The sequence below is a fragment of the Myotis lucifugus genome, unplaced genomic scaffold, assembly GCF_000147115.1.
Source record: "Myotis lucifugus unplaced genomic scaffold, Myoluc2.0 scaffold_538, whole genome shotgun sequence".
In the NCBI taxonomy this organism is placed as follows: Eukaryota; Metazoa; Chordata; class Mammalia; order Chiroptera; family Vespertilionidae; genus Myotis; species Myotis lucifugus.
This window is the reverse complement of record NW_005871586.1, coordinates 330,416-358,414: the sequence shown is the minus strand read 5'-3', so window position 1 is coordinate 358,414 and position 27,999 is coordinate 330,416. Positions and strand designations below refer to the sequence as shown.

The 27,999-nt window shown below is 56.1% G+C and overlaps 1 protein-coding gene across 1 annotated transcript in view; it reads left to right on the top strand.

Moving 5' to 3' along the window:
* Nucleotides 1-27,307, top strand: part of NTN1 (netrin 1) — a 159,747-nt gene extending 132,440 nt beyond the window's left edge. The window contains exons 4-5 of the mRNA XM_014446420.2: nucleotides 89-142; nucleotides 27,225-27,307. Of these exons, the coding sequence (XP_014301906.1) occupies nucleotides 89-142; nucleotides 27,225-27,307 (137 nt within the window). The remainder of the gene's footprint in view (nucleotides 1-88; nucleotides 143-27,224) is intronic.
* The last annotated feature ends 692 nt before the right edge of the window (nucleotides 27,308-27,999 follow it).

Here is a 27,999-nt window from a genome sequence, read left to right as displayed (position 1 = left end):
GGGATCTGTGCTGTGCTCATCCTTCTCTAAGGTCAGAAATAACACCTTCTCACCTCACTTTCCCCTCCTCCCGTCCCGAATCTTGCAGAGATCCCCGTGGCGCCGCCCACCACTGCAGCCAGCAGCGTGGAGGAGCCGGAAGGTAGGCTGGCCCCCTCTGCTCATCTTTTTGGGAGGGGTGGGTAGGGAAGGGGGTTAGAGGGGCCAGAATCCTCCCAACCACCACCAGGGCGCTCCTTGGCATGAGTGGTTCCCCGGCTGGACTGAGGAGGATGGAGCCCCAGGGCATTTTTCTGGGAGCCCCCCCGCCAAGAATAAAAGAGAGGGGTTTACTCTGCCTGTGGCTAGCCTCTCTCCAAGCCCAGGATGCTCACAGCGGCTCCTCTTGTTCATCCACCAAGTTAAGAAGCGGCCTGAGCCCAGCACCATCCGACGGGGCCACGTAACCCCTTCCGGGGGCTGCAGAAGGTCCGGGAAGGAGGTGGCAATGCCTTCCTGAGCAGCAGAACAGAACAGGGGGCCGCACACAGACATCGGGGTGGGGGACGGAGCTGGACAGGGAGAGAACCACATGCCACTGTCCCTCTCCTCTCGCTGAACGTGAGCATTTCCTCGGTTGCAAAGCTGGCCAGGAACCACGGCAGGGTCAGCAGCCCGGTGACCTGGGCACCAGCAGAAGTCGCAGGTGTTTCCCCATCCCATCGAGTGGCTGCAGGTATCCCAGAATGCCGTTTAGGTCACTGTCGCTTCAAAATTACGGGAGCCGCCAGGCCTGCTGCTGCCTCCCGACCTATAACCGTGAATAACGAAGCCACACAGTGCGGGGCTGCACCTCAACCTCGGGTTTTGAACGCGCTTGGATAAGTGTATTTTAGTGTATCCGTTTCCGTTGTAATGTCGACAAAAGAACGTCCAGCCTAAGAAAAATCTTAGAGGAGTGGACTGGAGCCAAACTGACCACATTTGCCGGGAAGCAAAATCTCAACGGAGTGAGAAAATGCTCCGGAGAATGGCAGCTTTACAGCTTCTTTTATACATTGCAATCAAAGGAGGAGGTGTAAGGGGGTTACATGAAGCCCAGTGGTGGTAGATTAAAGGGACGGGAGAAAGCAGAGTGAAGAATGTCTGGGACTGGATAAAAAGCGAAATGGAGAGACACTGCTTTTCATTGGCGGGTGCGGGATAGTTCGTAGTTAGCACTTACAGCAGCACGTGGAGATGGTATCGGGGGACAAGATAGCAATGTGGTGTCGGGTATGTGGTGGGCCCCGCGGGGTCTGGAAAAGGAGGTTACTCTGACATTTCTGAGGAATGTTAGTTATCGTAGATGCAAAAAGACAGGCAGGCTCAGCTAAGGTAAAGAGCGACCTCTGTCAGGGGAGCTACCGGCCTGGGATGCAGCCACCTGCCACGCCTGCTTTGAGTTGGGAATTGTACGTTCAGACCTTCCTGTGTGGTTACTTTCCGTCTCTGAGTATGCAGGCCTCCATGCAGGGCCCTGAGTGTGTCAGGTTTAGTATGTGGCCCCTTTCCCATCTGCAGTCGTCCCATGTGTTTTATTTTTGTATTTGGAGATAATACTGTGACAATGGTTGTCACCAGCCCTCGGCACAAGGGAGGTTACATGGGGCTCAGCCGGCTGGATGGGGCGCTGCATGGAGAGCAGCCAGGCTTGTATCCTGGTCCTGGGGTCACACAGGCCTTTCGTGTAATGGCACTTGGAGTAGGCGTGGGAATGGGGGGCCCATGTGGACATCAGTGTCAGCTCTGGGGACCCCCTTCCTCCTCTCCAGGGAGGACTGTAGGGAGGTGTGGGGGAGGCTTGCACACCCACGTGGTTGCCTGAATGTCTTAGAATAAAGACTAGGCTGGAGTGTTGGCCGTACGCTGGGAACTGAGAGAGAACCTTTCAAACTCGCCTATGTGCACAGTCAACGAACAGCCCCCAGCGAGGAGTGGACAGAGAGCATTTCAGGGAGTGCCGAGGTCACACCGGGAAAGCCAGGGACGTTGGTCTTGGGAAATTGGGTAGAGCCATCTAGTCACCTTTGGTCGAGCTGCAAGGGTCACTCACGGGAAAAACTGCAGGAGGAAGCAGCTCGGGGCCTGGGAGGCCGAGGCAGGAGCCGGCGTGAGGCTGAGGAAGGCCTTTCTGACCCGATTCAAAGGCACATCCCATCCAGCCCTGGGCAGCAGCTGGGCGAGCAGACGCCGCCACTCGCTGGGGTCCTGACTCCTGCTTCCGTGATGTGGCCTCAGCCGCTCAGAGCTCACCTGGCCCCGCGCCTGGGGCTGTGCACCCGGCTAGGCCGCGGCAGACCGGCATCTCGCTCTTGCCTCTCATTTTCCCAGTCCCTGTAGCGGTTTTGGCTTTTGCCCTTGCAAATCAGAAACGGGCAAATGGGAAAAAATAGAGGGAAAAAGAAAAACGACTCCCGAGATTCCTGTGCCGGCCACAGGAAGCTGGAGTATCTTCGTTGGACCAGACAAGATTCCCGAGCGAGCACTTACAAACACGTGCAGCTCCTCCTTTAAAGTCCTCTCCAGCAGTTCTTGGTTAGTTAGTTGCCTCTCTGTCTCCTTTTGTTTTTGTTACTGTTTCTTTCTTTTCTTCCCTGAACCTTTAAAAAGCATGCTGTAAATGGAAGCCAACAGTAAACACCCTTTACAAAGCTCTTTGCTCACCGAGGGGCTGAGCAAGCAGGTGTGATCCTCATGCTTTGACCAGACCCCTCGCACCTTCTCTGGTGGATGCCCAGGATCTGGTGCTCGCACCCGAGGACCAGGGCCGTGCCCGGGCCTCGGGCGCTGGATGCTGGGCCTGCCACGCACGGCTGCCTTGTCTCGGTGGGCGGGACGGTGTGGGCAGGGGGCCAGGGGGCCCCTGGGGAGCGGGCCTGGAGCACAGCACTCCCAAGCCTGTCAGTTCTTGCAGTGTTTGAATAGGGAAGGCCCGTGTGCCAGGCTGCCGGAGAAAAGCTTATTTACTTTTGCCTGCGTAACGGAGGAGAATTAATACACCGAGAATTCGTCCAGAAAGCTGATGGACATAACCTCACGCTGAACCCGCCCCCCGGCAGGGCCAGCTCACGTAGGGAATGCTGTCCACTGCTGTCTGAGCGGCCGGAGCCCCGTCATGGGGCAGGAGGCAGGAACGCCATGCCCGTGGGAGGTCTGGGCCAGAGCCCAGGAGGGCAGTGGGCTGGGGGGCAGAGAGGGACCCCCCATTTCAAACCCACCCATCCTCTGGGCTGAAAGAGGGCCCCACCCTCTCTCGGCCGCCATCAGCTCTGTGTAGGTGTTGATCGCATGTCGTTTGGCTTCGTGGAGGCCACTTGGCTCAGTGGGATGAGTCCAGTTTGGACCGGGGCCTCTGGGGTTGATTCTCCGCTGGCTGAGAGGCCTTGGGCATGCAAAGACTTCTCTTTTCTGCCTCCCCTTGTCCCCCGCCCCCTGGGGTTGAGGTGGTGGGGGGCTTTCCTGCCTTCTTCTCAGGGTAGGAATGGCCTTCTTTCTCCTGGTGAGCTTTCTTCCTCTTCAGAAACGCTTGCTCTCTCTCCTCTGCCTCTGATGGTCAGTCTCTCCTGCAGCCCCTTGCTGAGGTCTCCGCGGGCAGAGGCGCTGGTGAATAGTTAGACCTGGCTGGGGCAGAGTCTGACGTCTGGCATTTGCCACTTTCCTTGGTGTAAACACTCCCGGGTGGCTGGTTGCAGACACCCCCGCTGATGTTATTGAACACACAGGTGGGAAGAGATGCTTACGATGGGCTCTCGGAGCCCAGGTGAGCTGACCCCACCCAGCACTGCCTGCGGGCTCTCCTGGAGTGGAGTGTAGGCATAGGAACACGAAAGTACAGAGGGAGGAAGGGCCGCCTCTCAGCCGGGCGAGAGGCTGTGGTCTTTCACTGGCTTCCCTGGTGCCAAGGGGCACTGCTGTCTCCTGGGTGGAGGCTGGACTTGGGATGGAGGTGCAAGAGCAAGGAGCCGACTCCTGGGCCCCCCTCCCCACAGGGTCTCGGTCCTCTCTCGGCTTGGTCTCCTCATGGCACTTGCCTATTTGGTGTGGCGTCTCCTGTGACCTGCTTCCATGGCCCCAGCCTCAGGGCAGTCACCTGAGAGTTGTCACACCTGGCGGCCTCTTAGCGCCTCCATTTTTTCATGAAAGAAACTTGGGTTTATAGAGACCTGCAACCTGGAGCAGCCTGGACTGTCCTCATGTTAGGCTCATTTTCCAGGACAGGGAATAGGTGATGAGGAGGGAACGTGAGCTGACAAGACTGGGGTGCAGCCTTCCCAGGTGTGGGGGGCGGACGGAGAGGAGAGGACACCGGATGGCAGCCCCAGACCCGAGTTCTGCTCGTCTTGTTTCCTTCTCTGGAAACGGGGTAGTTCACGGAATGGGATGATCCAGATAAAGCTGTGGACTCGGTGGTGGGCTTGTACATGCCCAGTGTCAACCCAGTGGAACCGTCTGGGAAGCAGACACCACAGTGCGTGGAGGGCTCGCGCGGCGTTGAGGTGTCCGCGGGCTCCGTGGTGGGAAGGCAGGGTGGGCAGCAGGGGGTGCGGCCCGAGGACAGGGGTGCCGGGCCCGCTAAGTGGAAACTGCTGGTGGCCTCGCCATGTCCTTCCCAGTGGCCGATGTTGGACCCTGAACCCAGCAGAGAGTTGGAGCCTGGAAATCGATTACTATGGCTCAACTAATTGTTAAACTTTTTATGACGAGAAACCTCAGAGGAGCAGAGAGAATGGTGGCGGGTACCCATGCCTGTCACCTACACTTCACCATGGACATTTTGTCCCATTTGCTTCAGCAATTTCTTTTGCTGAAATATTTTAAGAGAAAAGCTGCTGTAGGACATTTGACCCCTAAATCGTTCGGAATGCCATCTCTGGGAATATTCTCCGCACCTTTTCGGTAGCGTCATTACACCCAACAAAGTGGTCAACGCTTTACTACCATCTGATCCCAGTCCATCTTTCTTATCCCCGAGTGTCTATCGGAGCTGGTTTGCTCGGCGCTTTACTTACTGAAGCATCATGCAGTCACGTGCTCCTCAGAGCATTATATTTAGAAGTACATCTGGGTCCCCAAGCGTGGGCTGCTTTCGAGGGTGTGATGCACGTGGAGTGGCGTGTCAAGTGAAACGTGCTGCCCACATGTTACACGTCATCATCATTCATCTCATGCTCTGAAAGAGGAGGCAGGGAGCACCACGTCCAGCCCCAACGTCAGCCCCCCCTGTGGTGTTGGAGGTGGAGGTTGCACGCTCTGCACTTCCTTCAGGGGAGCGGCCCTGGGGGAGGGGCACCTCCACAGCTGAGGGGACCAGGAAGTCCCACGGTGTGGTGGGAGCAGAGGGTGCCGATGCTAAACGACACTGAGCGTCTTCAGTGTGCACCACGGGTCTGAAGCGGGCTTTTTTTTTTTAATATATATATTTTTTATTGATTTCAGAGAGGAAGGGGAAGGGAGAGGGAGAGAGATATAGAAACATAAATGATGAAGGAGAATCATTGATTGGCTGCCTACTGCTTGCCCTCTACTGGGGATTGAGCCCACAACCAGGGCATGTGCCCCTGACCGGAATCAAACCCGGGACCCTTTCGTCCACAGGCCAGCGCTCTATCCACTGAGCCAAACCGGCCAGGGCTGAAGCAGGCTTTCTTGATCCTGGCACTGCCAACAGTGGGGCTGGAAAATTCTTAGTGTTTTTTTTGCGGGGACGGGGCGGGGGGGCTGGCTTGTGCACAGCATCTCTGGCCTCCGCCCTCAGCCCAGTCCTCCTCGGAAACCAGAGACTGAGCCCAGGGAATGGGGACCGTGGGTGGGACCCACTCACTGCGCCCTGGCTGGGGACCAGACTGACCCCATGTGGCTCAGGTTGGACGGAATGGAATTGCCATTGCATTTGGCCCCTTGTGTCCCACAGAAATGGCAGTTTCACATGGTCCGGCTTACTGCTTGCTTCCCGTGCTCCCGGCAGCCTGCGTGAAGCAGGGCTCCTTCCTCCTCACTCTGCCTGTCCCTTTCTCTGACTGCCTTTCTCCGTCCTCACCTCCCTCTGTCTTTCTCCTCCACCCTCTCCACCACCTCTGTATTCCCTGGCTTTCCCTGCCCCCCTCCCCTCCCCCTTTCTCTTCCCTTTTTTGGGGGCTGCACAAAGGGCTGGGGCAGAGGTCAGGCTGGGGCGAGCAGGGCGGGGAGCGCTCAGCTGCCCCCACTGCCCGCCGCCCCAGGGAGCACAAAGGAACCATTTGCGTTGTGTGTCGCAGGCTCCCATTGTTTCCCTGTGGAGGGGCCTTTGCAGGTGGAGCTGCCACCATCAGGGAGGAGGATAAAGGGATGAGCTGGGAGGCGGAGCAGACTGGGGGTGGAATATTTAGCCCTTGTTCCCACTCAAGGGGACTCCAGGGGCTGGCTGATGGGAATGGACAAGTGACAGGTGTCAGTGAGAGAGAGGATTGGAATCCCCAGGACCCGCCCCGTGTCACACTCATGTCACAGGGTCCTTGTTGGCAGAGGGGGGACTGCAGGCTGCAGAACAAGGGTGGGGCAGGGTGGACGCAGAGACCCACCCCTACCCCTACCCCCACTCCCAGGGTGGCCCCCAGCCCGAAGCTGGGCCTGACACCCCCCTTGGGGATTCCTGTCGAGATCCTGGCTGGGCACTGGGGGGAGGGTGCATGGAAATGGGTTGTGCCTGGCACCCCGGCCTGAGGCCCTCTCTCCTGCTCGGATTGGTGGGGGGAACCCCAACAGCCACTGAACTGGGGGGAGTCATGTCCCCAACCCTAGAGGTGGGTGTTGGGCAGCACCCGCAGGGGTCCCTTTGATTTCCTACATACCCTGCAAGACTGAAAATATATTTGTTTGCTCAGGCTGCCATAACGGCACCATAGACTGTGTGGCTTAAACAACAGGAATTCATTTCTCACAACCTGGAGACTGAAGGCCCAAGTTCGGGGTGCCAGCGTGATCGGTTCCAGGGAATGCCCTCTTCCTGGTTGCAGACCGCTCACTTCTTGCTGAGCCCTCACAGGGCGGGGAGAGAGCTCCCTGGTGTCTCCTCTTATAAGGGCCCTAATTCCATCCTCAAGGGCCCCACCCTCTTGACCTCATCTAACCCCACTTACCTCCCAAAGCCCCACCTCCAAATACCATCCCATTGAGGGTTAGGGCTTCAGTGTAGGCATTTTGATGGGACAGTTTAGTCCACAGCAAGTAGTAATAGTAATAGTCTTAAATACAATCACCTAAGAGCATGGATTTTAGTTTTTTGTTACCTTCCCTCCACTCAATTAAAGTGTCCCACAGGCCACTTGGTAGCTTTGGGCTCAGGCTTCTCAATGAAATGAGGGAGTTGGGCCATGATTCATTTAGTCCCCTCCCAGCTCGGAATTCCCGGGGTCCAAGCCGCCCGGGAGGTCGACTGCTCACAGGGCCCAGTGGCCGCAGGGCCTTTCCTTGGAGGCTCTTTCGGGCTGTGTTGAGGGGACTGTGGGCGATTTGGACCTAGAAGGGTACCCAGACCCAGAGGAGCGAAGGAGAAGAGGAGAGTGGACTGGGGACAGTGTCTGCCCATTCGCCAGGTGTCCTCCCTGCTGTGGACATGGACCTTCATGGCCTCAAGTCCTGTCCCCAAGCCCAAGCCTACCTCCTGCTGACCAGGACTCTGCTCTCTTCTGCACTGGCCCTGTGTTCCTAAAGCTACAGGTACAGACACGACACAAGTCCCTGCTCTGTCCCCAGGTGTGACCTCACAGATTGCGGACCTTGTGCCTTGTCTCCAGGCAGAGCCCAGAGCTTTAATTCAGTAAGAGCAGTGGCTCTGCATCTCGGGAGGGGCCGTGCCCTTCCTGCTCCTTCCCTGCAGGTCACTGGGAGGTCAGCGTCCCCCTCGGCAAGATGGTGGCAAGTGTCATTGGACTGCCTTGCGGTCTCTGTTCAGGAGTAAAGTGGACTGTAGGGCTGAGGAAAGGAGGAGGCCCTTTGGTTTGCAGTGACTAGAAATGAGCCAGGTCTGAAATGAAGTTATTTTGTGCAGTGAGGTATCTGCAAACCGGTGGTATCCTGGAGCCAGCGTGCACCTGCTCACACGGGCTCGTGAGCACTGACCGTGGGCATCTCTTCCCAGCTCTGCATTCAGGCCACCGTGCTGGTAGTTTGATATTGGCCATGACGGGAATATTTACACCTTGGAAATTGGCACGTGCTACAAATCAAGGGTTTTCTTCCTAGAGAGCTGGTTGTTAAATGTTTCTCAGCATTTCTCCCCAAAGGCATCCTGGAAGTGGACTTTGAGATTTTGATAGCAGCAGGAAACCTAGAGGTAGCTCATACAATCTGGCCGCCACATGGGACAGATGGGGAGAGAAGGCCCAGGGGAGAGCAGCGACTTGCCCTACGGTTGAGGGCAGCATCCATGAAGACCCAGTTTCTCAACGTTGTTAGCTATAGGGCCTCAAGCAAGCATCCTTTCAAGTGGTAAGTCCTGGAGAGAATCAGACCTGGGGACTTGGAAACGATTCCTCTTATGGAGGAGAGGTTAGAAGTTCATGAATGTTTGGCGGCAGCTGCTTTCGTGAACCTGCCTTGACGTTTTCTTCAAGCCAAATCGGGTTAGGCTTCCACCCACAGCCATCCTTCTTCACCCTCCCTCCCCCACCCCAGTGAGCAGGGCGGGGCATTCCCTGGTTTCCTGGCCAAGCATTCCTTCTGATCCACGAGGTCACCTTCAGCCCCAGGAGGGGAAGATGTGCTTTCACATCTACAATGTCCCTCCAGGCCATGACATCTTTACAGCAGCGTCCATCTTCACCGATGGTGGGACCTCTGAGAAGGTGGTGATCTTTGTAGGCCTGAGAGTCCAGGACTGTCCAAGCTTGGACGGACTTCACCCCGTCTTCTTCCTCTTTATGACAAATGTGCTGCTTGGATGGGACAAGAGGTGGAATTCCAGCCATTCCTTTGGGTTAGCAGGGTCCTAAGAGGCCTCAAGACAGGGATTCTTGTGCCGATGATTTATTGAGGGGTGTCAGGAGAAGCTAGTGAGGGAGTGAGGGAAGCAGGACAGGGCAGGGAAGACGCTAGGGAAACACGTGGGTTTGGGAGAATTCAGGTCTCAACATAATCACACGGGGCTCTGGAGAGTAAGTTGCACCAAAGTTGTCCTGCTTAAAAGCAAGAGGGCAGGGCGGTTATACCTGTCCGTATAGCTGGCTGTTGGCTCGGACTGCCCCTGGGAGGGGTATGTGTACCCTCCCAGGTGTTTCCAAGCAGGGCAGTTTTTATCAAGCAAGGGCAAGCCTTCAGGGAAAGTGCAAGTGCGAGCCATTAGCCGCAGGCACTGGCAGCTGCTGGAGGTAGGCGACCTGGCCCAGCACATCTTGGTGAGTTACTTGAGGGGAGGACAAGTTTACTGGGATTTAGGGGCCATTTGTGGATTTCTGTTGTGTCCACTTTCCAACAGCCCTGTACTGTGGGAAGACCTGGTGGAGGTTCCCTGGGGCCGCATGTCCTTCCTCTGATGTCCAACCAGTCACTCAGCCGTGACATCTCTCATACCCCTCTTCTCTACCATGCACACTGCTGCTGGGGGTGTCTTCCATCAGACTCTCTTCTCACCCCCTGTACTGGCCAGTACAGGCTGCGTGCTGTACGAGCAGCCCCGGTGGTCCACTGCAGCAGCAGCGAGCCGGGCCCAGGCTTCTCCCATCATGTGGTTGTGCCAGTCTCTAGAGCAGAGGTTCTCAACCTTCTGGCCCTTTAAATACAGTTCCTCATGTTGTGACCCAACCATAAAATTATTTTCGTTGCTACTTCATAACTGTAATGTTGCTACTGTTATGAATCATAATGTCACTATCTGATATGCAGGATGGTCTTAGGACCCCTGTGAAAGGGTCATTCGACCCCCAAAGGGGTCGCGACCCACAGGTTGAGAACCGCTGCTCTAGGGCCTTGGCCTCATTGCTGGTATGGAAAGAGCTGAGGGGGCCACATTGGAGACTTTTCCAGGCTGGGCCTGAAAGGATCATGCGTCACTTCTACCCATGACATTGGCCAGAACTTCATCACATGACCACACCTAACCGCAAGGGATGCTGGGTAATGTAGTTTATACGCCTAGGAGGAAAATGAAATGGTGTTTGGTAACTCCGTACAGCCTCCACCATAGACCTTTTTGCTCACTCTGCTGACTTCGTGGGCATTTGCAAGCCACCCCATTATGGAGTTATTGGCATCAGGAAGTGATGGTGAACGTTAAGGGTCTTTGGTCTGTGGAGGAAGCAGTCCTGGCCAAGCAGTGTGTCTCCTGCACGGCAGCTGCCTCGGCTGGGGGCGTAGGCCCACCCAGGGAACTGAGCAAAGGCGACCCTGGCTTCCAAGGCATGACCTCATCGGCACTGGCTTAACCAGCTGGGCTAACCGGCCAGCCAACCGAGGCTGGACACGACAGGGCTGCAAGCTCCCCTGTCTCTCACGGCCTTCCCAGGGAGCCCGGCTGAGCCCCCCTCCGCTTCTCCGAATCACCCTTTCGTGCTGCCCTCGCGCTGGGCCGGTCTGCCATTGGCTCTCGCTGGGAAAGCGTATCAAGGGCCAACTGGATCCCCATCGGGGCAGCTTTGTTTTCCCTGCTGAACACAAAATCTCCTGTTCACTCCGAGAGCCGACAAGGAGACCCCGTGGGGCTGCCCTGTGGGAGCAGCGCCGGTGAATACCGCGCCCCAACGCTCCAGCTTATTAAAGGCGGCCGCGCAGGCCAACTCTGCCCTCAGAGCGGAGCGGGCTGCGGAGGGTGGACGTGGAGCTGTTCCAGCGGATTAGCCGCCAGACTGAGGGCGGCAGGTGCGGCCTTCTCTGCTGTTTGGAAGGTTGTGAAATACTGATCTTTGCTCTGCAGATCCTCCCCGCGGCCTCGTCCGGGCTACTGGCTGAGAGTGGGGATTTCTTGTTCAGCCAGGCTTGGTGGTGGTTTTTAGTACGTACCCCTTTCTTCCCCCGACTCCCAGCATTCCTTGGGAACTCCGGTGCCAGGATTCGTGCACATGTCTGTTCGTTTTCTCTTCATTCGTTCATTAGCTGCACATTTACTGGGGGCTGTGTTAGTGCTGGGGTTACAGGGATGGGTGTAGAACATGGAGCCCCGGGTTCAAGAGACCCTGGTTTACTGTGCAAGAAAAACGCCTAAGGAGGCGATTCTAACCAGGCTGTTACCTGTTAGAGTAGATGCCGTGCAGGTGTCAGCAGGCGCTCACGTGGCCTTGTCAGCTGGGCTGAGAGAGGCTGTGTCTGTCCTGCCCTCGTGCAAGCTGGGATCCCAGGTGGCTCATCACGCCTCCAGCCAGGCTGCTGCTTGCTAATGGCGCTGACGGCAGGTAAGAAGGTGGCAAAGCCAGAAACAACTGTGGATCCACACGCAAAACCTCCACAAAGACCATCTTATGTGGCAGAATGTGCATCTTGAGGACGCGCTGGGACTGCAGTCCTCGGCTCTGCGGTGGATGGGTCTCCAGGACTTTCCCTCAGAGCTGGGGCCGCCCGGGGCGCCGTCAGACCCCTTCGCCCGCCCAGCCTGGCAGCGAGCAGGGATCTGCCCGCACTCTCCCCTGGGGTTGCAGGGCTCCTCTGGGCTGCGAGTTTTCATTTCCACGCTGGCAGAGGATGCTCGGATGTGGCCTGTGGCTCCCGTTTCCATGAGCCTGTTTCAGTGGGAGGGGCTGGGAGACCTCGGGGCTCCTCTAAGCCTGACTCCCAGGTCAGAGGCACGTGGCACCCTAAGGCTCTGCGGTAACTTGTCCCCGGGGCCCAGCAGCGGTTTCCCAGTTCCTAACAGGAGCTGGTGTGGGGAGTGGAGCGAGATGGTGTCGCCGACTCCTACGGCCCCCGTGGCGGGTGAAAACTGGCTAGTCCTTTGTCCAGCAGGCTGTCCTGAAGCCTCCCAGGAGGCCTGGTGAGCTCCTGCAGGTCAGGGCCAGCGCTGGGGGTGGGGTCTTGTGCCTCACCCTTGCCCGAGCTCCTGAGGCCTCATTCCCGCTCCCCTCTGTCTATGTGTGTGTGGGGGGGGGGGGTGGGGGTGGCGTCGGGGACTGACTCTGAGGGAGCCCTCTAAGACTGGGGGATGTACGTGGGGCACCAGCTGGAATTCCTGTGTTGGGGGTTCCTGGAGACAGAAGAGATGGTTAAGCAGCGGAAGACGGTGTAGAATGTGAACTTGGCCACCAGTTAAAGCCCAGATGTGTCCAGTTGGGGAGTGCAGGGCAGGGGGAAGTCCAGGGTCCACTGGCCTCTGGCCCCTCAGGGCTCTCGGGTCAGCAGGCCTCTGCCCGGATGTGAGGGCTCCTCACACCTCCTGCAGGGTCTGTGGTTCCCTGGGGCATAGAGAGAACCCCTCACTCTGGGAGCAAACATTTCCTTTATTCTCCGTGAGGAGGCAGTCAGGCTGGTCTTGATGGGGAGATTTCAGCAGCTGCCTCTGTTCTTGTGGAATGAGCAGCCCCCGCAAACACGGTTTTCAGACTCCTGAGGTGTAATTCACTGAAATACCAGGTACTTTTTAAAAATTGCAACCATTTTGGGTGGGAATCTTTCCCAAAGAAAACCCAGCTTTCCTGCCTCGTGGAGCCATGCACGCGGACGCGATTTCACCTGTGGGGATGGTGCGGGCGTGGCGAAGGCGGACTGGGCTGCGATACGGCCTAACCCCGAGGCTTTCTCAGCGGTTCCGGATTGTTGGCCTCTGTTCGGAGTGGCCCTTAGGTGCTCTCTGTCTGCTCTTCCTGGTTTCATGGTCCCTGGCCCCTTTTCTGCACCCTGTTGGCTGGCTGTTCCTTCTTCCGGTCAGTGGGTCCCCCACCCTTTAAATACGTGGCTCACCAGGCGCCGTGCTCTAGAATGGCTATAACATTTGTCACCAGTGCTTGTGAGTAAAGGGTAATTAAGCTGAGGATGAAGACCTGAAGGTCTGGCAGTTTGGCTGCTTCCTTCCTGCTTCTCACCTGTGTTCCTGAGACTTGAGCTACGCAGGTTAAGTAGGATTGTATCCGTCCTCCGCAGAGACATCTATAAAGTAAAGAGACAGAGTTCCTCTTTTCAGTCCTCACATTGAATAACTGAGGAGCAGAGAGGGTAAGAAGGGGGGATCCGCTTGGTGGGGGTTCTAATGGCCACACCCTTGGTTTTTGAGGGCCCAGGAAGGCTTGGGAGGGAGGGTACTTTCTCTGAAAGTCTTGAGGGCTGATCTGTTGGCTAAACAGGCTTATTCTGGGCTGTTCCGGAAGGTGGAACGAAGGCCATCTGGGAGGAGCTGTAGAAACAGACTCGGCGAGGCTCACGGAAGTCTGTCCAGACGGTGGGATGGCGACAGGAGGAGCGAGGGTGCACGACCTTCAAGTACCCTTTCCTCGAGAGAAGGCAGATTCCGTGGCTGGTGTCCAGTCTGTCAGTAACCGGCCAGTGACTGAGCCAACAGGGAGGGCAGGAATGTGCCTGCTCTCCCACGAGGAACCAGGAGCACCTGGTTGAGTTCTGGGCTCCCTTGGGTGCTGAGGTTGATTAGTAATGTCTGCCACGAGCGTGGCCGGGGAATCTGGTGGCTTGTGAGCTGCCTGTTTGCTTTTCCTGCTTCCACACTCGCTCCCAGTCAGTGTCTTCTTGGGTGACCCTCCTTTTTTCCGCCTGGAGATAAGTTGCTCATCACTGAGCCTTTCAGAGTAGGGACCTGAGCTTCCTGCCTGCTCCTTCCTTTCTTGGGCAGCCACTGAGCACAGCCGCTTTTCCTAAGGCTGGCCAATGCATGGGCAGGGGCGTCAGGTGGGAGCTGAGTGAGGGAAGGGGAGTGGCAGGAGGGGGAGGCACACAGAGGTTCTTCCTGAGGACAGGCAGCTGAGAGATGGTACCCTTGAGAGGGGCAGCCGCTGCATTGGTGTGGGGGGAGGTTAGGGTCATTGCTTAATGGTCATCAGGTTGCCCATGGATTTGGGGACAAAGATGTGGATGGCCCTGACCTGGAATGAAGGGCGGCTGGTGTTAGCAAAACTGCCCCCACTGGCGGGTGACCTTGAACACTGAACATTCTGGGCCTCAGTTTTCTGGTGTGTGTGACGGAACCTGTGGTCCTAACACCACCTGCCTGGGTTCCGTACAGGTCCCTGTGGTGCTCTGAGGTTGTGGATGGGAAGTGCTGCTGAGGGCTGCCCAGGTGTGGCTCATCACTGTCCCCTAGAGATGGGCTGAGGTGGACCACGTGGATTGGACATGGGCTCCCTCTGGGGAGGAGGCGGTACCTGCAGGCAGGGAACAGGCTGGCTGGTGGCAGAGCGGGCTCTGCAGTCCTCTTCGTGGTGGAATTGACCTTCTCGGCATAGTCACCACTGGCTGGGGAGGCCTGGGTGAGCACCCGAGGGGTCAGGAGAAAGTTCTAGATGTCCAGGAGCTGGTTCAGCCCACTGAGTCTCCTGCCTCCAGTCAGGAGGGCTTTCTGCAGCCCTGAAGGCTCTGGGCGAGAGGCTGTAATCTAATTACATGCTTTATTTGAGCCAATTTGTTTTCCAATCCATCTTGTTCAGCAAGAAGAAAGAGCATGCTGGGGACTCGGGGCACCCTCTGGTTCCGAGTGGAGAAGGGGCCGCTCTCCTGCCTCACGTGGCCAGGGCAGCCCTGACCTCTCCCAGCCCGGCCACCCTGCCCCCAACCCGGCTGCAGGCTGTCCCGCCTCACGGGGAGGGAGCTGCCACCGCTCAGCCACTTACATCTGCTCAGAGAGAAAGCTCTGCTTGCTGGTCACCCCTCCAGAAAGCCCAGCCAGTGCGCCGGTTCCTGCTTGTTCCAGTCCCAGTGCCCCAGGCCCGGCTGAAGCAGGAGGGGCAGGCGACCTGGCAGGGACTCTCCTTCCCCCAGTCGCCCCAGCTCCGAGCCTTCCTGGCTCTGCCCACGAGAGCTGCCCTCAGAATCCCAGGCCCAGTATTTTAAATCTGCAAATCTCTTTTCATAATAAGGCAGGGGATTTAGAATCTGTGTTATTAACATCCAAACAAAACACCAGAGCCTTTCAAACCTCCCTGGAGAGGGCAGACTTATCGGCTCCTGCCGCACTCCCAGAGCGTCAGCTTTTGGTTCCACAGCATTTTCCAGAATTGTCTTTCCCCGCTCTCCCTCCGGAATCCTGCTCCGGCCTTTGGCTCCCTGCTGTTTGCAGAGCCTCCTCTGCAGGCTCCCTTTCAGGGCCCGTGTCTCCTGCCCTTGGACCAGGGCAGTGAAGAGATTGTGAGGGCACAGGTGGTGGCAGCTGAGCCCCCTCGCACTCAACTCATTCAACAGCGGGAACAGTGCAGTGGCCTCTGCCTTGGGGGGGGGGGGGAGGCAGAAAGCAAGCCAACCCGCAAACCCCGCTCCTGCCCCTGTGACAAGTGCTGGGAAGGAACCAGGTCCCCTGAAGACGAGTGTGCTTTTCAGGACAGCCAGAGGTCAGCCAGTTTGCTTAATTGATTGTGCCGGGAATACCGTGAGGCTGGGTTTTTTTCTTTTCATGCTCCTAAATTTTAGTAAAAATGAGAGCTAACATTTTTTAGAGCTTATCATGTCAGGCTTCATCTCACTAGAACTGCCGAGAATTCCACACTCACCCCATTTAATCGGTGAGGAATCTGAGGTCCAGAGAGGTGCAGTCACATGCTCACGGACACAGCTCAGAAGTCCTGGGACCAGCATGTTGAGGCCCTCCATCGCCTGCCTACCCGCTAACTGCCGCCCGGCATCCCACAGCCCTCAAGTTCATCATGATCCTGAGACAAGCTGTTCCCTCCGCTATAATGGGTTGTATCCCAGGTCCAGGGAGAGGCCGTCTGTCCAATGGCCACTCCAGGCCCCCGAGCAGCAGACATGGCCTGCAGAACAGCCCTGTGGCCCGGAGCTCAAGGCTGCACTTTCTAGGTGTCAGCTGTGCACCCCGACACAGGTGTGAGGGCCTCCTGATTTCTAGTGCCACTCCCGGCCTCTCCAGCCCAAGCCACGCCCTCTGTGTCATCAGAAAGCTTAGCGAGTTTAAAAGGTGCCTAAGCCCTTCACCCAGGCGTCCTCATGGGTCACCAGCAGAGTAGCAAAGGGAGCCGGCTGTGCCTTTCGCCTGGGGAGCCTGTGCGTGTGGGTTTCTTGGTCCAAGGAGTCTGGCATCTCACAGGAGCCCCTGCACGCAGCCCATTTTACACCTGTGAGCACCGGGGGCCGGGGTCATGTTCCAGTGGGTTCATCGAGCATTCAGGGGTGACCCCACCGCGGGCAGAGGAGGCACACAGACCGGTCCGGAGCTGAGGTGGGTGCTGAGAACGTAGAGAGGAAGGCCGCACCGGGAAATGATACAGGAATGGGTTGCCAAGAAAGCCGCGAGGGGAAAGGCATGGATGGCCGAGCCTGTGAATGGCTCACCGTGGTCTCTGGCTTCTCCAGCGTCCCTGGGGTGCGGTCCTGGTCTTTCCAGAGAGTTTGGGGGCAGTGGGATCCAGGCGCCACTCACTGGAATGGAGGAGGAGATGTGTGAACAGAGTAACCGTCCCGAGGCCATGGACCTCGGGCACAGGCAGGGTCCCAGCTGTGGGTCTGAAGTCCGCTGCATGTGGACACCTCTGACTGGCTGTGGCCTGGCTCTGGGTCCGTAGTGTAGCCCAGAGAGGATCTTGGGGGCAGATGTGCTTGTCTTGGGAGCTCCATGGCTCAGACCCACCACACCAGCTGGCTTCTGGGTGTGGGTCAGTTGTACGCTTCTGCGGAGGACCGGGCCAGTCACTCTCCTCCTTGTCTCATGAGGCCCACCGGTGGGGCCCCACCTTTCCCCTGCTCTGTCATCATTCACCCTCCATTTACCAGCATCCAGTGGGGCCCCTGGAAGCACCTCGAGCCCATCACACCCAGTTGGCAGCAGCTTCTCATCCTTTGGGTCCCAGCTGAAGAGTCATCTCTGAGTGCCCGTCTCTGACATCCCTCCATAGTTATTTCCTCCTAAACCCCACGAATAGGCAGGACAGTTATTATTACCCATTTCACTGATGGGGAAACGGAGGCTTGGAATCGTCAGATCACAGGGCTGGTGATGCGACCCCTCTCTACAAGAAACAACCAGTTTCTCCGGAGTCCTCTAGCACCTCCACCCTCAGGGCCACCGTGGGGACGTGGCCTTGGGGAGCTGTCGGAAGGGCATTTGAAGTGGAAGCATTGAGCTTTGCTGTTTGGGAAGAAAGGAACATGGGATTTGAGGAGGCCACAGAGGATGTGCCAGACCCAGGCCTGATGTTGGAAGCTGGCACAACGGGTGGCTCTCCAGGAAAGGTGTGAGCACCAGCCCCTGCTCTGACCAGTGGGGTGCGGGGAGAGGCCCCAGGGCTGCGTAAAGCCCACATTTCCCTCCCCCCCCCCCGAATGGTTATTTGCAGTCCTTGAGAAGGATCGCGGCGCCTGTGGTAGAATGGCAAGTTAGGCTTCTGAGGGCTTGGAAACTGTTCTTTGTAACCACAGCACAGAGTAGAGAGCATGTTCCCGTACCCTCAGGTGTGAGGTGGGCCTGGGCAGCACGGGGGCCCACCTGTGATAGTAAGAGGGTAAAAGCCGCCCTCAGCCATGCAGCTAAAGACCCTGCACCAGCAGCCCCAAGTGACCCAGGCCTGGCCAGAACTTTCCAGTGGCTTTGCTTACATTTCAGATGGAATCCAGACCGTCTCCAGCCCCACAGGGCCCACTCAGGCTGTGTGACGCATCTCTCTCCTCTCCTCCTCTCCTCCTTCATGCTGGGCAAGGCTCCCCGGCCTTCATTCCGTGCCTGGACGGTGCCAGGCTTAGTCCTGCCTTCGGGCCTTTGCACGGCCGTTCTTCCTGCATGGAGCCTCCTTGCCTCAGATCTTAGCCCTGCTTCCTTCGCAATGTTCGGGTCTCGGTCCTGTGCTACCTCCTGAGGGAGCTTCCCCGGCCACCCTGGCTAGAGCCGGGTCCTCACTCCCACCCACTTCACGTGCACACAGTTGGCTGGCAACTCATGCTTCTTTTCCCTTGGTATCAACAGCTGTGGAGTTGGGGGACGATGAAGCTACACACACACACACACACACACACACACAGGCACACACACACACGCAGCTCTTAGCAGCAGAAACCCCATGCGTTAGGAATACAAGTGTCACCTTGTTCAATACGGATGTCACCTCGTTACAGGACTCACACCCACCACTCATATGTGGTTCCCATCCTCACTGAAGAAGACTCACCTCAGAGTTTTAAGTGCAACATTGTATCGTCATTAAAGTAAAATTAAAAATATGGATGAGACCAAACAGAGTCCCACCGCCCAGCATTTCGGTGCATCGTGCATTCTTCCACCATAAAACCCAGCCCCTGCCATGGGTGACAAGCCTCCTGCCAACCACGCAGCTTCAGCTCTGGCTGGGCCCCTCACCAGCTCCAGGCTCCCCTTTTTGTGGTTCCTCGCTCCCGCCTGGCCCTTTCCTGCCCCGGACGCCTCACAGGGCTGATTCCCTGTCATCCTACCTGGCACCTCCTCAGACTGGCCTTCCTGTCTAAGTAACGCCGCCCCTCCTGGCCTCCCCCTGCTCTCCCCGTTCTCTCCCTGCTCAGTGTCTTCACTGTAGGAGTGTCCCTCATTTCTATGCCAGTAGCACTCAGGAAAGTGTGTGTTAATTTGCATCCCAACCACATCGTATAAGTCTGCCTGACAAAGCCCTGTTCCTAGTGATCTAAGTGCGTCTCTCTGATGAAGACTGAATGTTTTTACTTCTCCCCTTTTTCCCTCCTTTGTGAATTGCTTGTTCCTCTGCTTTGAACTTTAGGTCACTTGTCTTTTTTTTTTTTAATGATTCAGGAGAGCTCTTTCTATATCAAAGACACTAGTCCTTTGCCATCTAGTTTGTAAACACCTTGGGGCTTTTTTCCAATCATTTGCCCCCATAGGTTGTAAGGTACCCCACACCCAGCTGCTCTGCCAGTGTATTGCTAGAGGCTGCCTTGATTGGGGAGTCCTTGGCCTCTCTGAGCCAGAGCCCAGAGTTCAATGGGCATTACGCTGTTGAGGCAAGGAGGGCTTGGAGGTGATAGAGTGGGTGGGTTTGGAGAGACGTGTGGGTGCTCAGCAGCTGCCTTGGACCCCAGCTCTCACAGAGAGGTCGCTGGGCGCTGGGCAAGGTACTGTGGGTGAGGGCGCCAACAAGGTGCTTTTACCAGGGGACAGTCGCTCACTCACCTGTATTAGGACCAAGAGGTGCGAGCTGGCTTCACAGGGAGCGCCTCCTGCGTCCGCACCCCGCGACAACGGCTGTTATGAACCTGTGGGTGGCCGCAGCCCCTGGGAAATTGCCCACTGAAAGCTGACTCTGCCTGAGGAGTTCCGGGCAGCTTGGTGGCTCCGATGGAGCCCAAACACACTCCCTGGGCAGACTGACCTCACCTGTCTTTTGTCACCTGCTGGTGGGCAGGGTGGCTCAGCCCAAACAGTGGAGCCAGCGGGGCACCCCTCCTTGCCCCAGTGCCTTGAGCTCTCTTACCCCGGGTCAAGGAACCAGGGGCCCCTCCCCTGTGTCCTGCCAGTGGCTCTGAAACTCCCCCAGCCCTCCAGGTCCCTGTCCTGGGATGGACCGGGTAGCTGGGTGTCCCTCGCTCATTACCCGCACAGCCCCACCTTCCTGAGGCCCACGGCCCAGAAGCAGGGGCAGGGGTGCTGCTGGGAGCGAGACCTTGCCAGCTCCCCGCCCCACGCCAAGGGAGGCGCCAGATGCAGTGCCCCTGGCTCCAGCCAGGGACCGCTGGGCCCGCCTGCCATATGCTCAGAGATGAGCTTCGATCTGCCGAGCAGGCCTGCCCAGCAGGATTTTTGGCACCTGGGCACAGGAGGCAGACCAGAGGGGCCAGCTACTCAAGGTGGAGGAAGAGGAGGGAGGGGCTTGGCCGCTGGGATTGGGCCTGCAAGGCCCCCTCTTGGTTCTTGGCTGTGGGTCGGTCAGCGGAGCAGGTGGGGGGAATAAAAGGGAGGGTTGGCCGCTCCCAGGACGCCAGCCAGCCAGCCAGGATGGGCCTGCTGCGAGCTGCAGATGGCGGCCTCGGGGTCTCCGCAGCTCTCCCCGGGACAGAGCCATACCAGTGGGGAGCCAGGGCGGTCCCCGTGTTTTTCCCTGGCAGCTCCCACCTCGTTGGTCTGTGCAGGTCTCCCAGTATTTACCTGTGCCCTTGACTGGGGCCCCAGAGGCTCCTCTGAGAGCGTGAGGGCAGGAGCTTTTTGCTCACCCCGGACTCACTACTTTTGTGTGGAGCCAGGGTAGGGGGGGCGCCCAGCCGTTGGGTCCAGTGAGGATGGGAACATGCTGGGCATAAAATATTGGGACCCATTTGGTAAATGAGGTCAGTTTACTGATCTGCAGGGTCTGTGTGTGCTTAAGCTCATGCTAGCTTTCATATTAGGGCTGAACTATATGAAACTGCTTTTTTTTAAGGTGACAAATGGTTGATTTTAGGCACTTTCATGTGGTTCATCCTAATAGCTTTCCATCTTTTTCTATGTTTCTGACCACATCAAATCGCATGAAAAGGATGTGTCCTTTACATGCTCACGTGGACCCAGCCTTTGAAACTGTCTGGATCCAGCGAGTTCTTAAGATTATTTCTTTGTTCAGCTTTGCTATCTCTCCTTTGGTTCCATTTGGTCATTGATGTGATGTATTTCATTCAGATGTCCAAGATCCCAGCCTAAAGCTATACAATAGCCTTAGAATTTATAAAACCTTCTTTAGATCGTGGTTCTGCCCCCTTTCTCCTTCCTTTCTAATGTGTATGTTTCTCTCTTTTACTCATAATTAGACATGATAGTGTATTGTCTGTTTGGGTTTTTTGTTGTTGTTTTTAGTTGGTTTTGGGGCTTTCTTGAGGATCACTTCTTGGGGGTATTTATAACTTTGGAGATTTTTAGTATCTACTTTATTAATATCTACATCTGTTGGTATTCTTTCCTCCTGCTTCAGGTTTTGTTTTGCGTGTTTCTAACTTGTAGAATTCAATATACTTTATTTTTTGCTAATTTGTTACATCGTGGTCAGGAAATGTGGCCTGTACAGTTTCAGCCCCTTGGAATTGATTTAGCATTCTTGTATACGTGTGTGTCTACTCCTTTTTGTATTTCTAACGTATTTGTTTGATGTACTTTACTAAGATGTTATTCCACACAAAATGTTATGTTAGAGCAAGCCTGTGAAGCTCGTGGCCTGTGGGCCACCTGCCTCGTTTATTTGGCCCGTGTTCGCCTTTGAGTGTGACATGCTTGTTTTAGAAGCTTACAACTTCTTCTTTAAAGTTGTAAACTTAAAACATTTGGCTTTATTTGGTTATGACCCTCGAAAAAATTTATTTAATATACTTTGATCGATTTTTCAATAGAGGTACAGTGGGGCCTTGACTTACGAGTGTCCCGACTAACGAGTTTTTCGAGATACGAGCCGTCTCTCTGCCGATTTTTTGCTTTGAGTTGCGAGCTAAAATTCGGGTTATGAGCCAGCTTCAGATACCCCACCGATAGTTGGCGCAGCGAACGTCACAGTGAACCCCACAACATCAGCCCAGCATCACGTGTCTCACTTGTTCACTTTTTGATTTGACATACGAGTAATTTGAGTTACGAGCTCCGAATTAAACTCGTAAGTCAAGGCCCCACTGTACATCCATTTACAGTCATTGCTCTTCGATGATCTTAATTTATCACAATTGCTTTATATATGTCTACTTTTCCTGTTTTTTTTCTTTTGGCATATTACCTATAATTTATTTGCTATCTTCTCTGGTGATTTTTCAAAAAGCACTATTTGATCTAATAGCTCCAAATTGTCAGAGTAAAGCTGAAATAGCATCTTTTGCATTCTCCTTACTTAACACAGAGAGTTGTATTTTCCACCTCCTTTATTTCTTAGTTTTTTTAATATGATCTAAAGTTTCAGATCATATTTAGATCACATTAACATGTAGTTAGTATGATCTGAATTTTTGTAGTTATTTATACATACTAGCACATACACATTTTCTGATGTTCCCTTTGAAACATTTTAAAATTACTTTGATATTTGCCTTGTTTTAGAACCAAATTTGAAGTCTCTATGTTCACTGGTTTTGGTGCTTACCACCAGTATGTTCATACTATGACTTTCTCCTCTTAAACTCTTTTTTTTGATTGATTTTACGGTTAGGAAATATTCTTAAGTATGTCTCTCAAAAAGGATACATGATTGGAATGTTTTCAGAACCCTTGCACACTTGAGAATGTCTTTTGTTTATCATGTCCAGCATACATACAAGACAGTCCAGCTAGGTATAAAATTCTTGGGTCACAAACTTTTTCCTCTTCAGGACCCATAGACATTGTGCCATAGTCATCAGGCCAACCTCTGCTTCTTGATTTTTAATCTGTATGTATTGTTTCCTCATCTTGATATTTCATATGTTTTGCAAAGATATGTCTAGGTGTTGGTGTCTTTTCCTTGATGAAAAACAAATCAATGAGCCCTTTCCTTTGACATACGTAGGTCTGTCTTTAGCTCGGGAATCCTATCATTGATTGTTTCTATTCCACTTGGCCTCCACTGTAGTTCTCTTCCAATTATATGCCACCTCACCACTCTTCCCCTATTCCCTTATCATTTTCTCGTTCATAGTTTGTATGTCTCTATCCTTTTCCTCTATATTTTAGGAGAACTTCTCCAATTCATTCTCCATTTTCTGAATCAGTGTTCTACAGTACCATTTTTCTTTACTGCTTCCAGAGTGGGTTTTAATTGTGCTGGGCTTTTAGGTTTTTGTTTTTTTTCAGCTCTTTTATCTCTCCTACGTCGCTCTTTATGTGTCATCATATGGCCTTTTCAGATTTGCGTAGTCTTCCTTTATGGCTTTCTTCTCCTAATTCATAGAGGATGTGTCTTTTTAGAATTCTTTTAGTCTGCCATACTCCTTCGGTTACATATTTTCTATGACTGTTTTCCAGCTATGGCGACAGAATTTGAAGAGTTGTGATTGAGACCGTATGGCCTGCAAAGCCTAAAATATTTACTTTTGGCACTTTGCAACAACAAAAAAAAAATTTCACAGATCCCTGTACTAGCATGACAGCTGGATTCCTGTTTAGCTCCAAGAGGGATGGCAGGGGACTGTTCCTCATTCTTACTGGCCTTTCCCCTCGGTTCACTCCTGCTCTGTGGAGTTGGCATTCTTCTGTCTCCTCGGCCGATTTTCTCAGTCTCTGCATCGATAACTTGGATAAAAATGCAGGTTCAGATGCCTCCTGCAAACACCGTCCTTCCATCCTTCCAGTCCCTACCCTTCCTTAAGCTTTCCCTCCCTGAAGGAGGCCACTGTCACCAGGCCCCACCCACTTCCTGCCCATTTGTTTTCTGGTTGTTGTTTCTCTGTCATTTTTCCTTTTTTTTTTTTTTTTTTAAGGATCTTTCTGTTCATCAGACAAAGAACTGTGTCCGGAGGTAAAACCTGGACAGGTTTAGCTTGTTCCACCACCATCTGCCTTTAATTAATAGAGATTGCTCCCAGATTCCAGCATTGGGTCATCTATCAGTTTCGTTTCTGGCATTAGTGTGAATTTTTTTTTTCATTGTCTTTATAGCTATTTTGGAACAAAACAAGGAGGGGCTCCATGGGTGACTGCCAGGTAGATGCCATTTTGAGGGGGTCGGAGCTGCGTTTTCAAGCTGGGTTGTCCATCTCGAAGCCGTCTCCCCGGCTTAGTGCGCACGTGATCACAGAAGACAAGGCAGGGACGTTTTCCTTACCCAGGGACCACTTGCCCAATGACCTCAGTCCTCTGGAATCCAGCCCACGCGGAGAGCCCCCAGAGCCAGGGAGCGGCCACGGTGTCCGCGCCCCGGCGGTCACTCGCTTCACCCGCAGGAGAGCAGCGCGTGTCCTCGTCCAGCCCCGTGTGCCCATGCTTTACACACAGCCCGGCAAGCTGGGGGTGGCTTCCTGTTTCCTTAGCTCACAACTAAATTGGAAGCAGCGAATAGGACCCCCTCCCCCCCGCCCCCGCCTGCCCCTGACACACACACACATACACACACACACAACTGCACACGTTCAGAGGCTGGCTCCGTGTCCTGCAGGAGCCTGAGTGTCGCCGTGTGAGCACCCGTCTCCCACACTCACCTGGCTGGCCTTCCCCTGCCCAGCTGGGTGCTCTGTGCAAGTGCTGGGTGTGGGGACTCCCTCCCCTCCTCCACAGCTACACCTGATCCAGACCGTGGCTTCTAACCCTGGCTGCACATTAGAATCACCAGGGAACTCTATGAGCCTGGACACTCAGGGCTGCCCCCTGTACCAGTGACGTCAGAATGTCTCGGGGTGGGACTCAGGCATCGTGTGTTTTTACAGCTTCTGGGTGATGCCACTGTGTGGTCCAGGCTGGGAACCAGGGGTTGGGAGCACAGACTGCAGCTGGGACCTCCCATCTGTACGTGGGGCTGATGAGCAGGGCAGAGGGCCGTGTCTCGGGCCCCGTTGGTGCCGTGTGAGTGGCTGCCACTGCTGAGGCACAGACTGGATAGTTCCGGGGTGGCTGTGATTCGTCAAGCAGGGTCCGGAGCTCCAGCTAACTAGGCAGTGATGGCGGCCACACATCCTAGTACACTTCCTGTCTCAGGTGGGTGCTTGGCTCTGAAAAGAGAAGCTGAAGATGAACCAGGAGGGAGTGATGAGAGGGAGGGAGGAGGTGAGAGCTGGAGGTGCAGGGCTAGGTTGTCCCAGGACTCAGCCACCTGCCCTTCTGCTCCGCAGGGCAGAGCTTACAGGGGCGGGCACCCGGGGACCTTTCCATCTCTAGTGTCCTGGTCTTTAAGGGGGGTTCGGTCCCTGCCTCACCGGTTGCTGTGAGGCTAATAGCGGACAGGCCTCAAGGCTCTCTCTGGACCCGCTGTCACCCTGGCTGAGACGCAGGATGTGCTGGACCCTGCAGAGGAGGCAGTGTGCCCGTTCCCTCCTGACCCGAGTGCAGCACGAACAGGGGCCAGTGACTTTCCTGAAAAATAACCAGAAAGCGACGAGAGTGGATTCAAGGCTGTCCCTGGAATGACGTCACCCGGCACCACTTACATTCCAATTCGCTTCCCTAAGTGGAGAGAGCAGGCGGGATCCCGGCCAGCGCACTCGGGACCACAAGGACTTACGCACGACCTGGGTTCAGCCGCAGCAGTGGCTTTGCTGTGAGCGTCATCTGGCCCTGAGCTGGCAGAGAGGGCTGTTCCCGGCAGTGAAGCGCCCTGACGGTGGTGGTGACGATGGTGGTGACGGCACTACTTCTCTGGTGCCCAGGTCGCCATCCCCTCTCAGCTCCCCCTCTCGGACTTGGCCATGGTAGATGCAGGCTGGGCTCTCAGGACACCCCAGGCCCTGCACCCCAGCAGGTTCTTCCTGCAGTAACCCGCCGGCCGTCCAGCGGGCGGAGGGACTGGTCCTGCGCCTCCGGTGTGCCTGGTCAGGGCATCCCAGGGCGGGGCCCAAGGCTCAGACCCAGGGGAGCTGGCAGGGGGGCTGTCTGTTCTCCATTCCTGAGACTGGTTTCTAACTGGGTGCCCAGGAAGCTGGCTCCGGAGGCATTAGGCAGCGGCCAGCTGTGACGCTCAGGGCAATGGGACGGAGCTGTTTCGACGTTATTTGAGGCCCCGTCCATGTATTGCAGGCCCTGAAGGAAGCAGCGACCTCCGATGGGGTCAGCGGCTGACTCTGGGGTGATCTCTGAATATCCCCTGCAGACTTCAGCCAAGGGTTGGGGCGTTGGGCACTGGAGGCCCAACTTCATGCCCTGGCTTTGTCCTGTGCTCCCAACCCAAGTCACTGCTTTCCCCTAACTTGGCCTCAGTTTCCCACTCCGCACAGTGAGGGGCTGGCCAGTCACTTACATGTCTGCGTGTGCGTGTGTGTCCCCTCCACCTTTTTAGTCACCCTCCCCAGGACACACACCCCACCCACTCCCAGCACCCCAGGCTGTCATCGCTCCTAGAACAAGGGGGCCTCCATGGCCCAGGCCGGCCTGGCTGCTCCCGCGGGCAGTCCAGGAGTTGCTGGAACACGGGCCACTCCTCGTCCCCAGCTCTGAGCCTGACATGCACGCCCACCGAGGGACTACCATGTTTACTGAGACCCAGCACGGCGTAAGCACGGGGACACTCATTTTGACGTCTCAGCCTCGGTTCTAGGTCCAGTCTTGGTGCTAGCTGTCTGGGATGCATTGGGCAGGCGGCCTCAGTTTTTGTATCTGCAGAATGGGAATAGCACCCACCCATCACAGAATGTTTGTGAGACTTGAATGGGATCCAACGTGTCAAGTAGTGGTGCCGGGAGGCCGGGATGAATCACTGGGCCTCTGTGGTGGACTGGGCGCCAGACGTGGACCTAGGGAAGGCATTGTACCACCTCAACTGCAGAGCAGCAGGAGCCCGCGGGGGCGGTGGGGGGGGGGCGTGCTGGGCGGGGGTTGGAGGTGTGCCTTGGGTGGGTTGCCACAGGCCACCCCCAGGAGAAGCAGACCTGATTTCTGGCCAGGCCCGGGGCCCTCCACATCCCGCCTGGCTCAGCTCGCACTCGACTGGGGGAGCCCCGAGGTGCTGCCCGGCGGCTGCAGCCAGGCCGCCCTGTGTCAGCAGTAGGGCCCATTAGAACTGAACCCTTCTTCGGGGGCATTCTATTTGCACACTCCAGTAGAGTGGACACCAAAGGGGTTTTCTAATACTTCACGGGCTGCTAATTTCCTCCGTGACCCCTTTTGTTGGGGCCTGACCCCAGCCAGAGGCTCCACGCCATGAAAGCCAGCGCCTGACACAGACCCGGGCGCGGGCGACAATGAGGCCTCTATCGGCTTTAATCAGGCTCCACTTGCGTCTCTGAGCCGGGGAATTTGTGTGGCTCAGAAACCCTGGGTGGTGCAAAGTGGGAGCCCCCAGCGTCCCTCCCGGAGGCCAAGGGGGCTGCAGGCAGCGGCTGAAGGATTCCTCAGGCTGGGGGGTAGGAGGGGTGAGGGGCCTTTGTCCCAAGCGCCTCTTTAGAGGCCAGGCCTGCCCTGAATGGCCGCAGCCCGGCCTGGCCCGGGGGTATCAGGGCCTCTGGGTATTTAGGGAGGGGGCCCCCGCCTCTCGCCCGAGGCCTGGTCAGCACCAGCCTAATTAGGTTTTGTTTGTGCTCTCCCTCCCCTGCAGACTGTGATTCCTACTGCAAGGCCTCCAAAGGGAAGCTGAAGATTAACATGAAAAAGTACTGCAAGAAGGACTATGGTGAGTGAGGCGGTGGGGCGGGCGTGGGACCCGCGAGGAGCGGGTGCCAGTGGCCCCGAGGGGGTGTGGGTGACGCAGTCCCTGTGACCGAGCAGGAGCCGAGCCGGACAGGTCCCACGCCCAGCACTTCTCATCCCCTCCACCTCGGTCCTAGGCGGCGAGGGCACCAGGGCCACAGGGCGTGAGGACCGGGGACCCCAGCCCTGCAGGGCGGTGTCCAGGCCAGCGGGGGGCGGCCTCGGACTCGTCCATTCTGTGCACATTCGGCCCGAGTCTCTGTTGCTCGAAGGGAGGTCCATGGTGCGTTTGAGATGCAGATTCCTGACGCCACCTCCTCTGGGGTTGACTTCAGAAGGCGCTGGGGTTGGGCCGGGGAACAGCGCGTTGTCACTCTGATCCACGGGAGTGTGAACACGGCCAACGGGAGCCGCGGGGCTGCCAGGCTGGGTGCCGCCTGCAGATTCCGTCACCTGAGCCCTCAGGCTCTCTAAGCTGGGGAGGGTCTCCTGTCCCCCTACTCTCATCGCGCACAGTTCTCCCCTCCCTGGGGACAGTGAGCCCCTGCCCCCTTTCCCCATGGAGCTCCCTTTCCTGCCTCCTTAAGCAGGAGGTGAGGCGGCGGCCTTGTGGTTCTGGGCCCTGAGAGAGTTCTCACTGGCCAGACACCATGTGACACAGGGGCACAGCCTGGCCTCGGTCC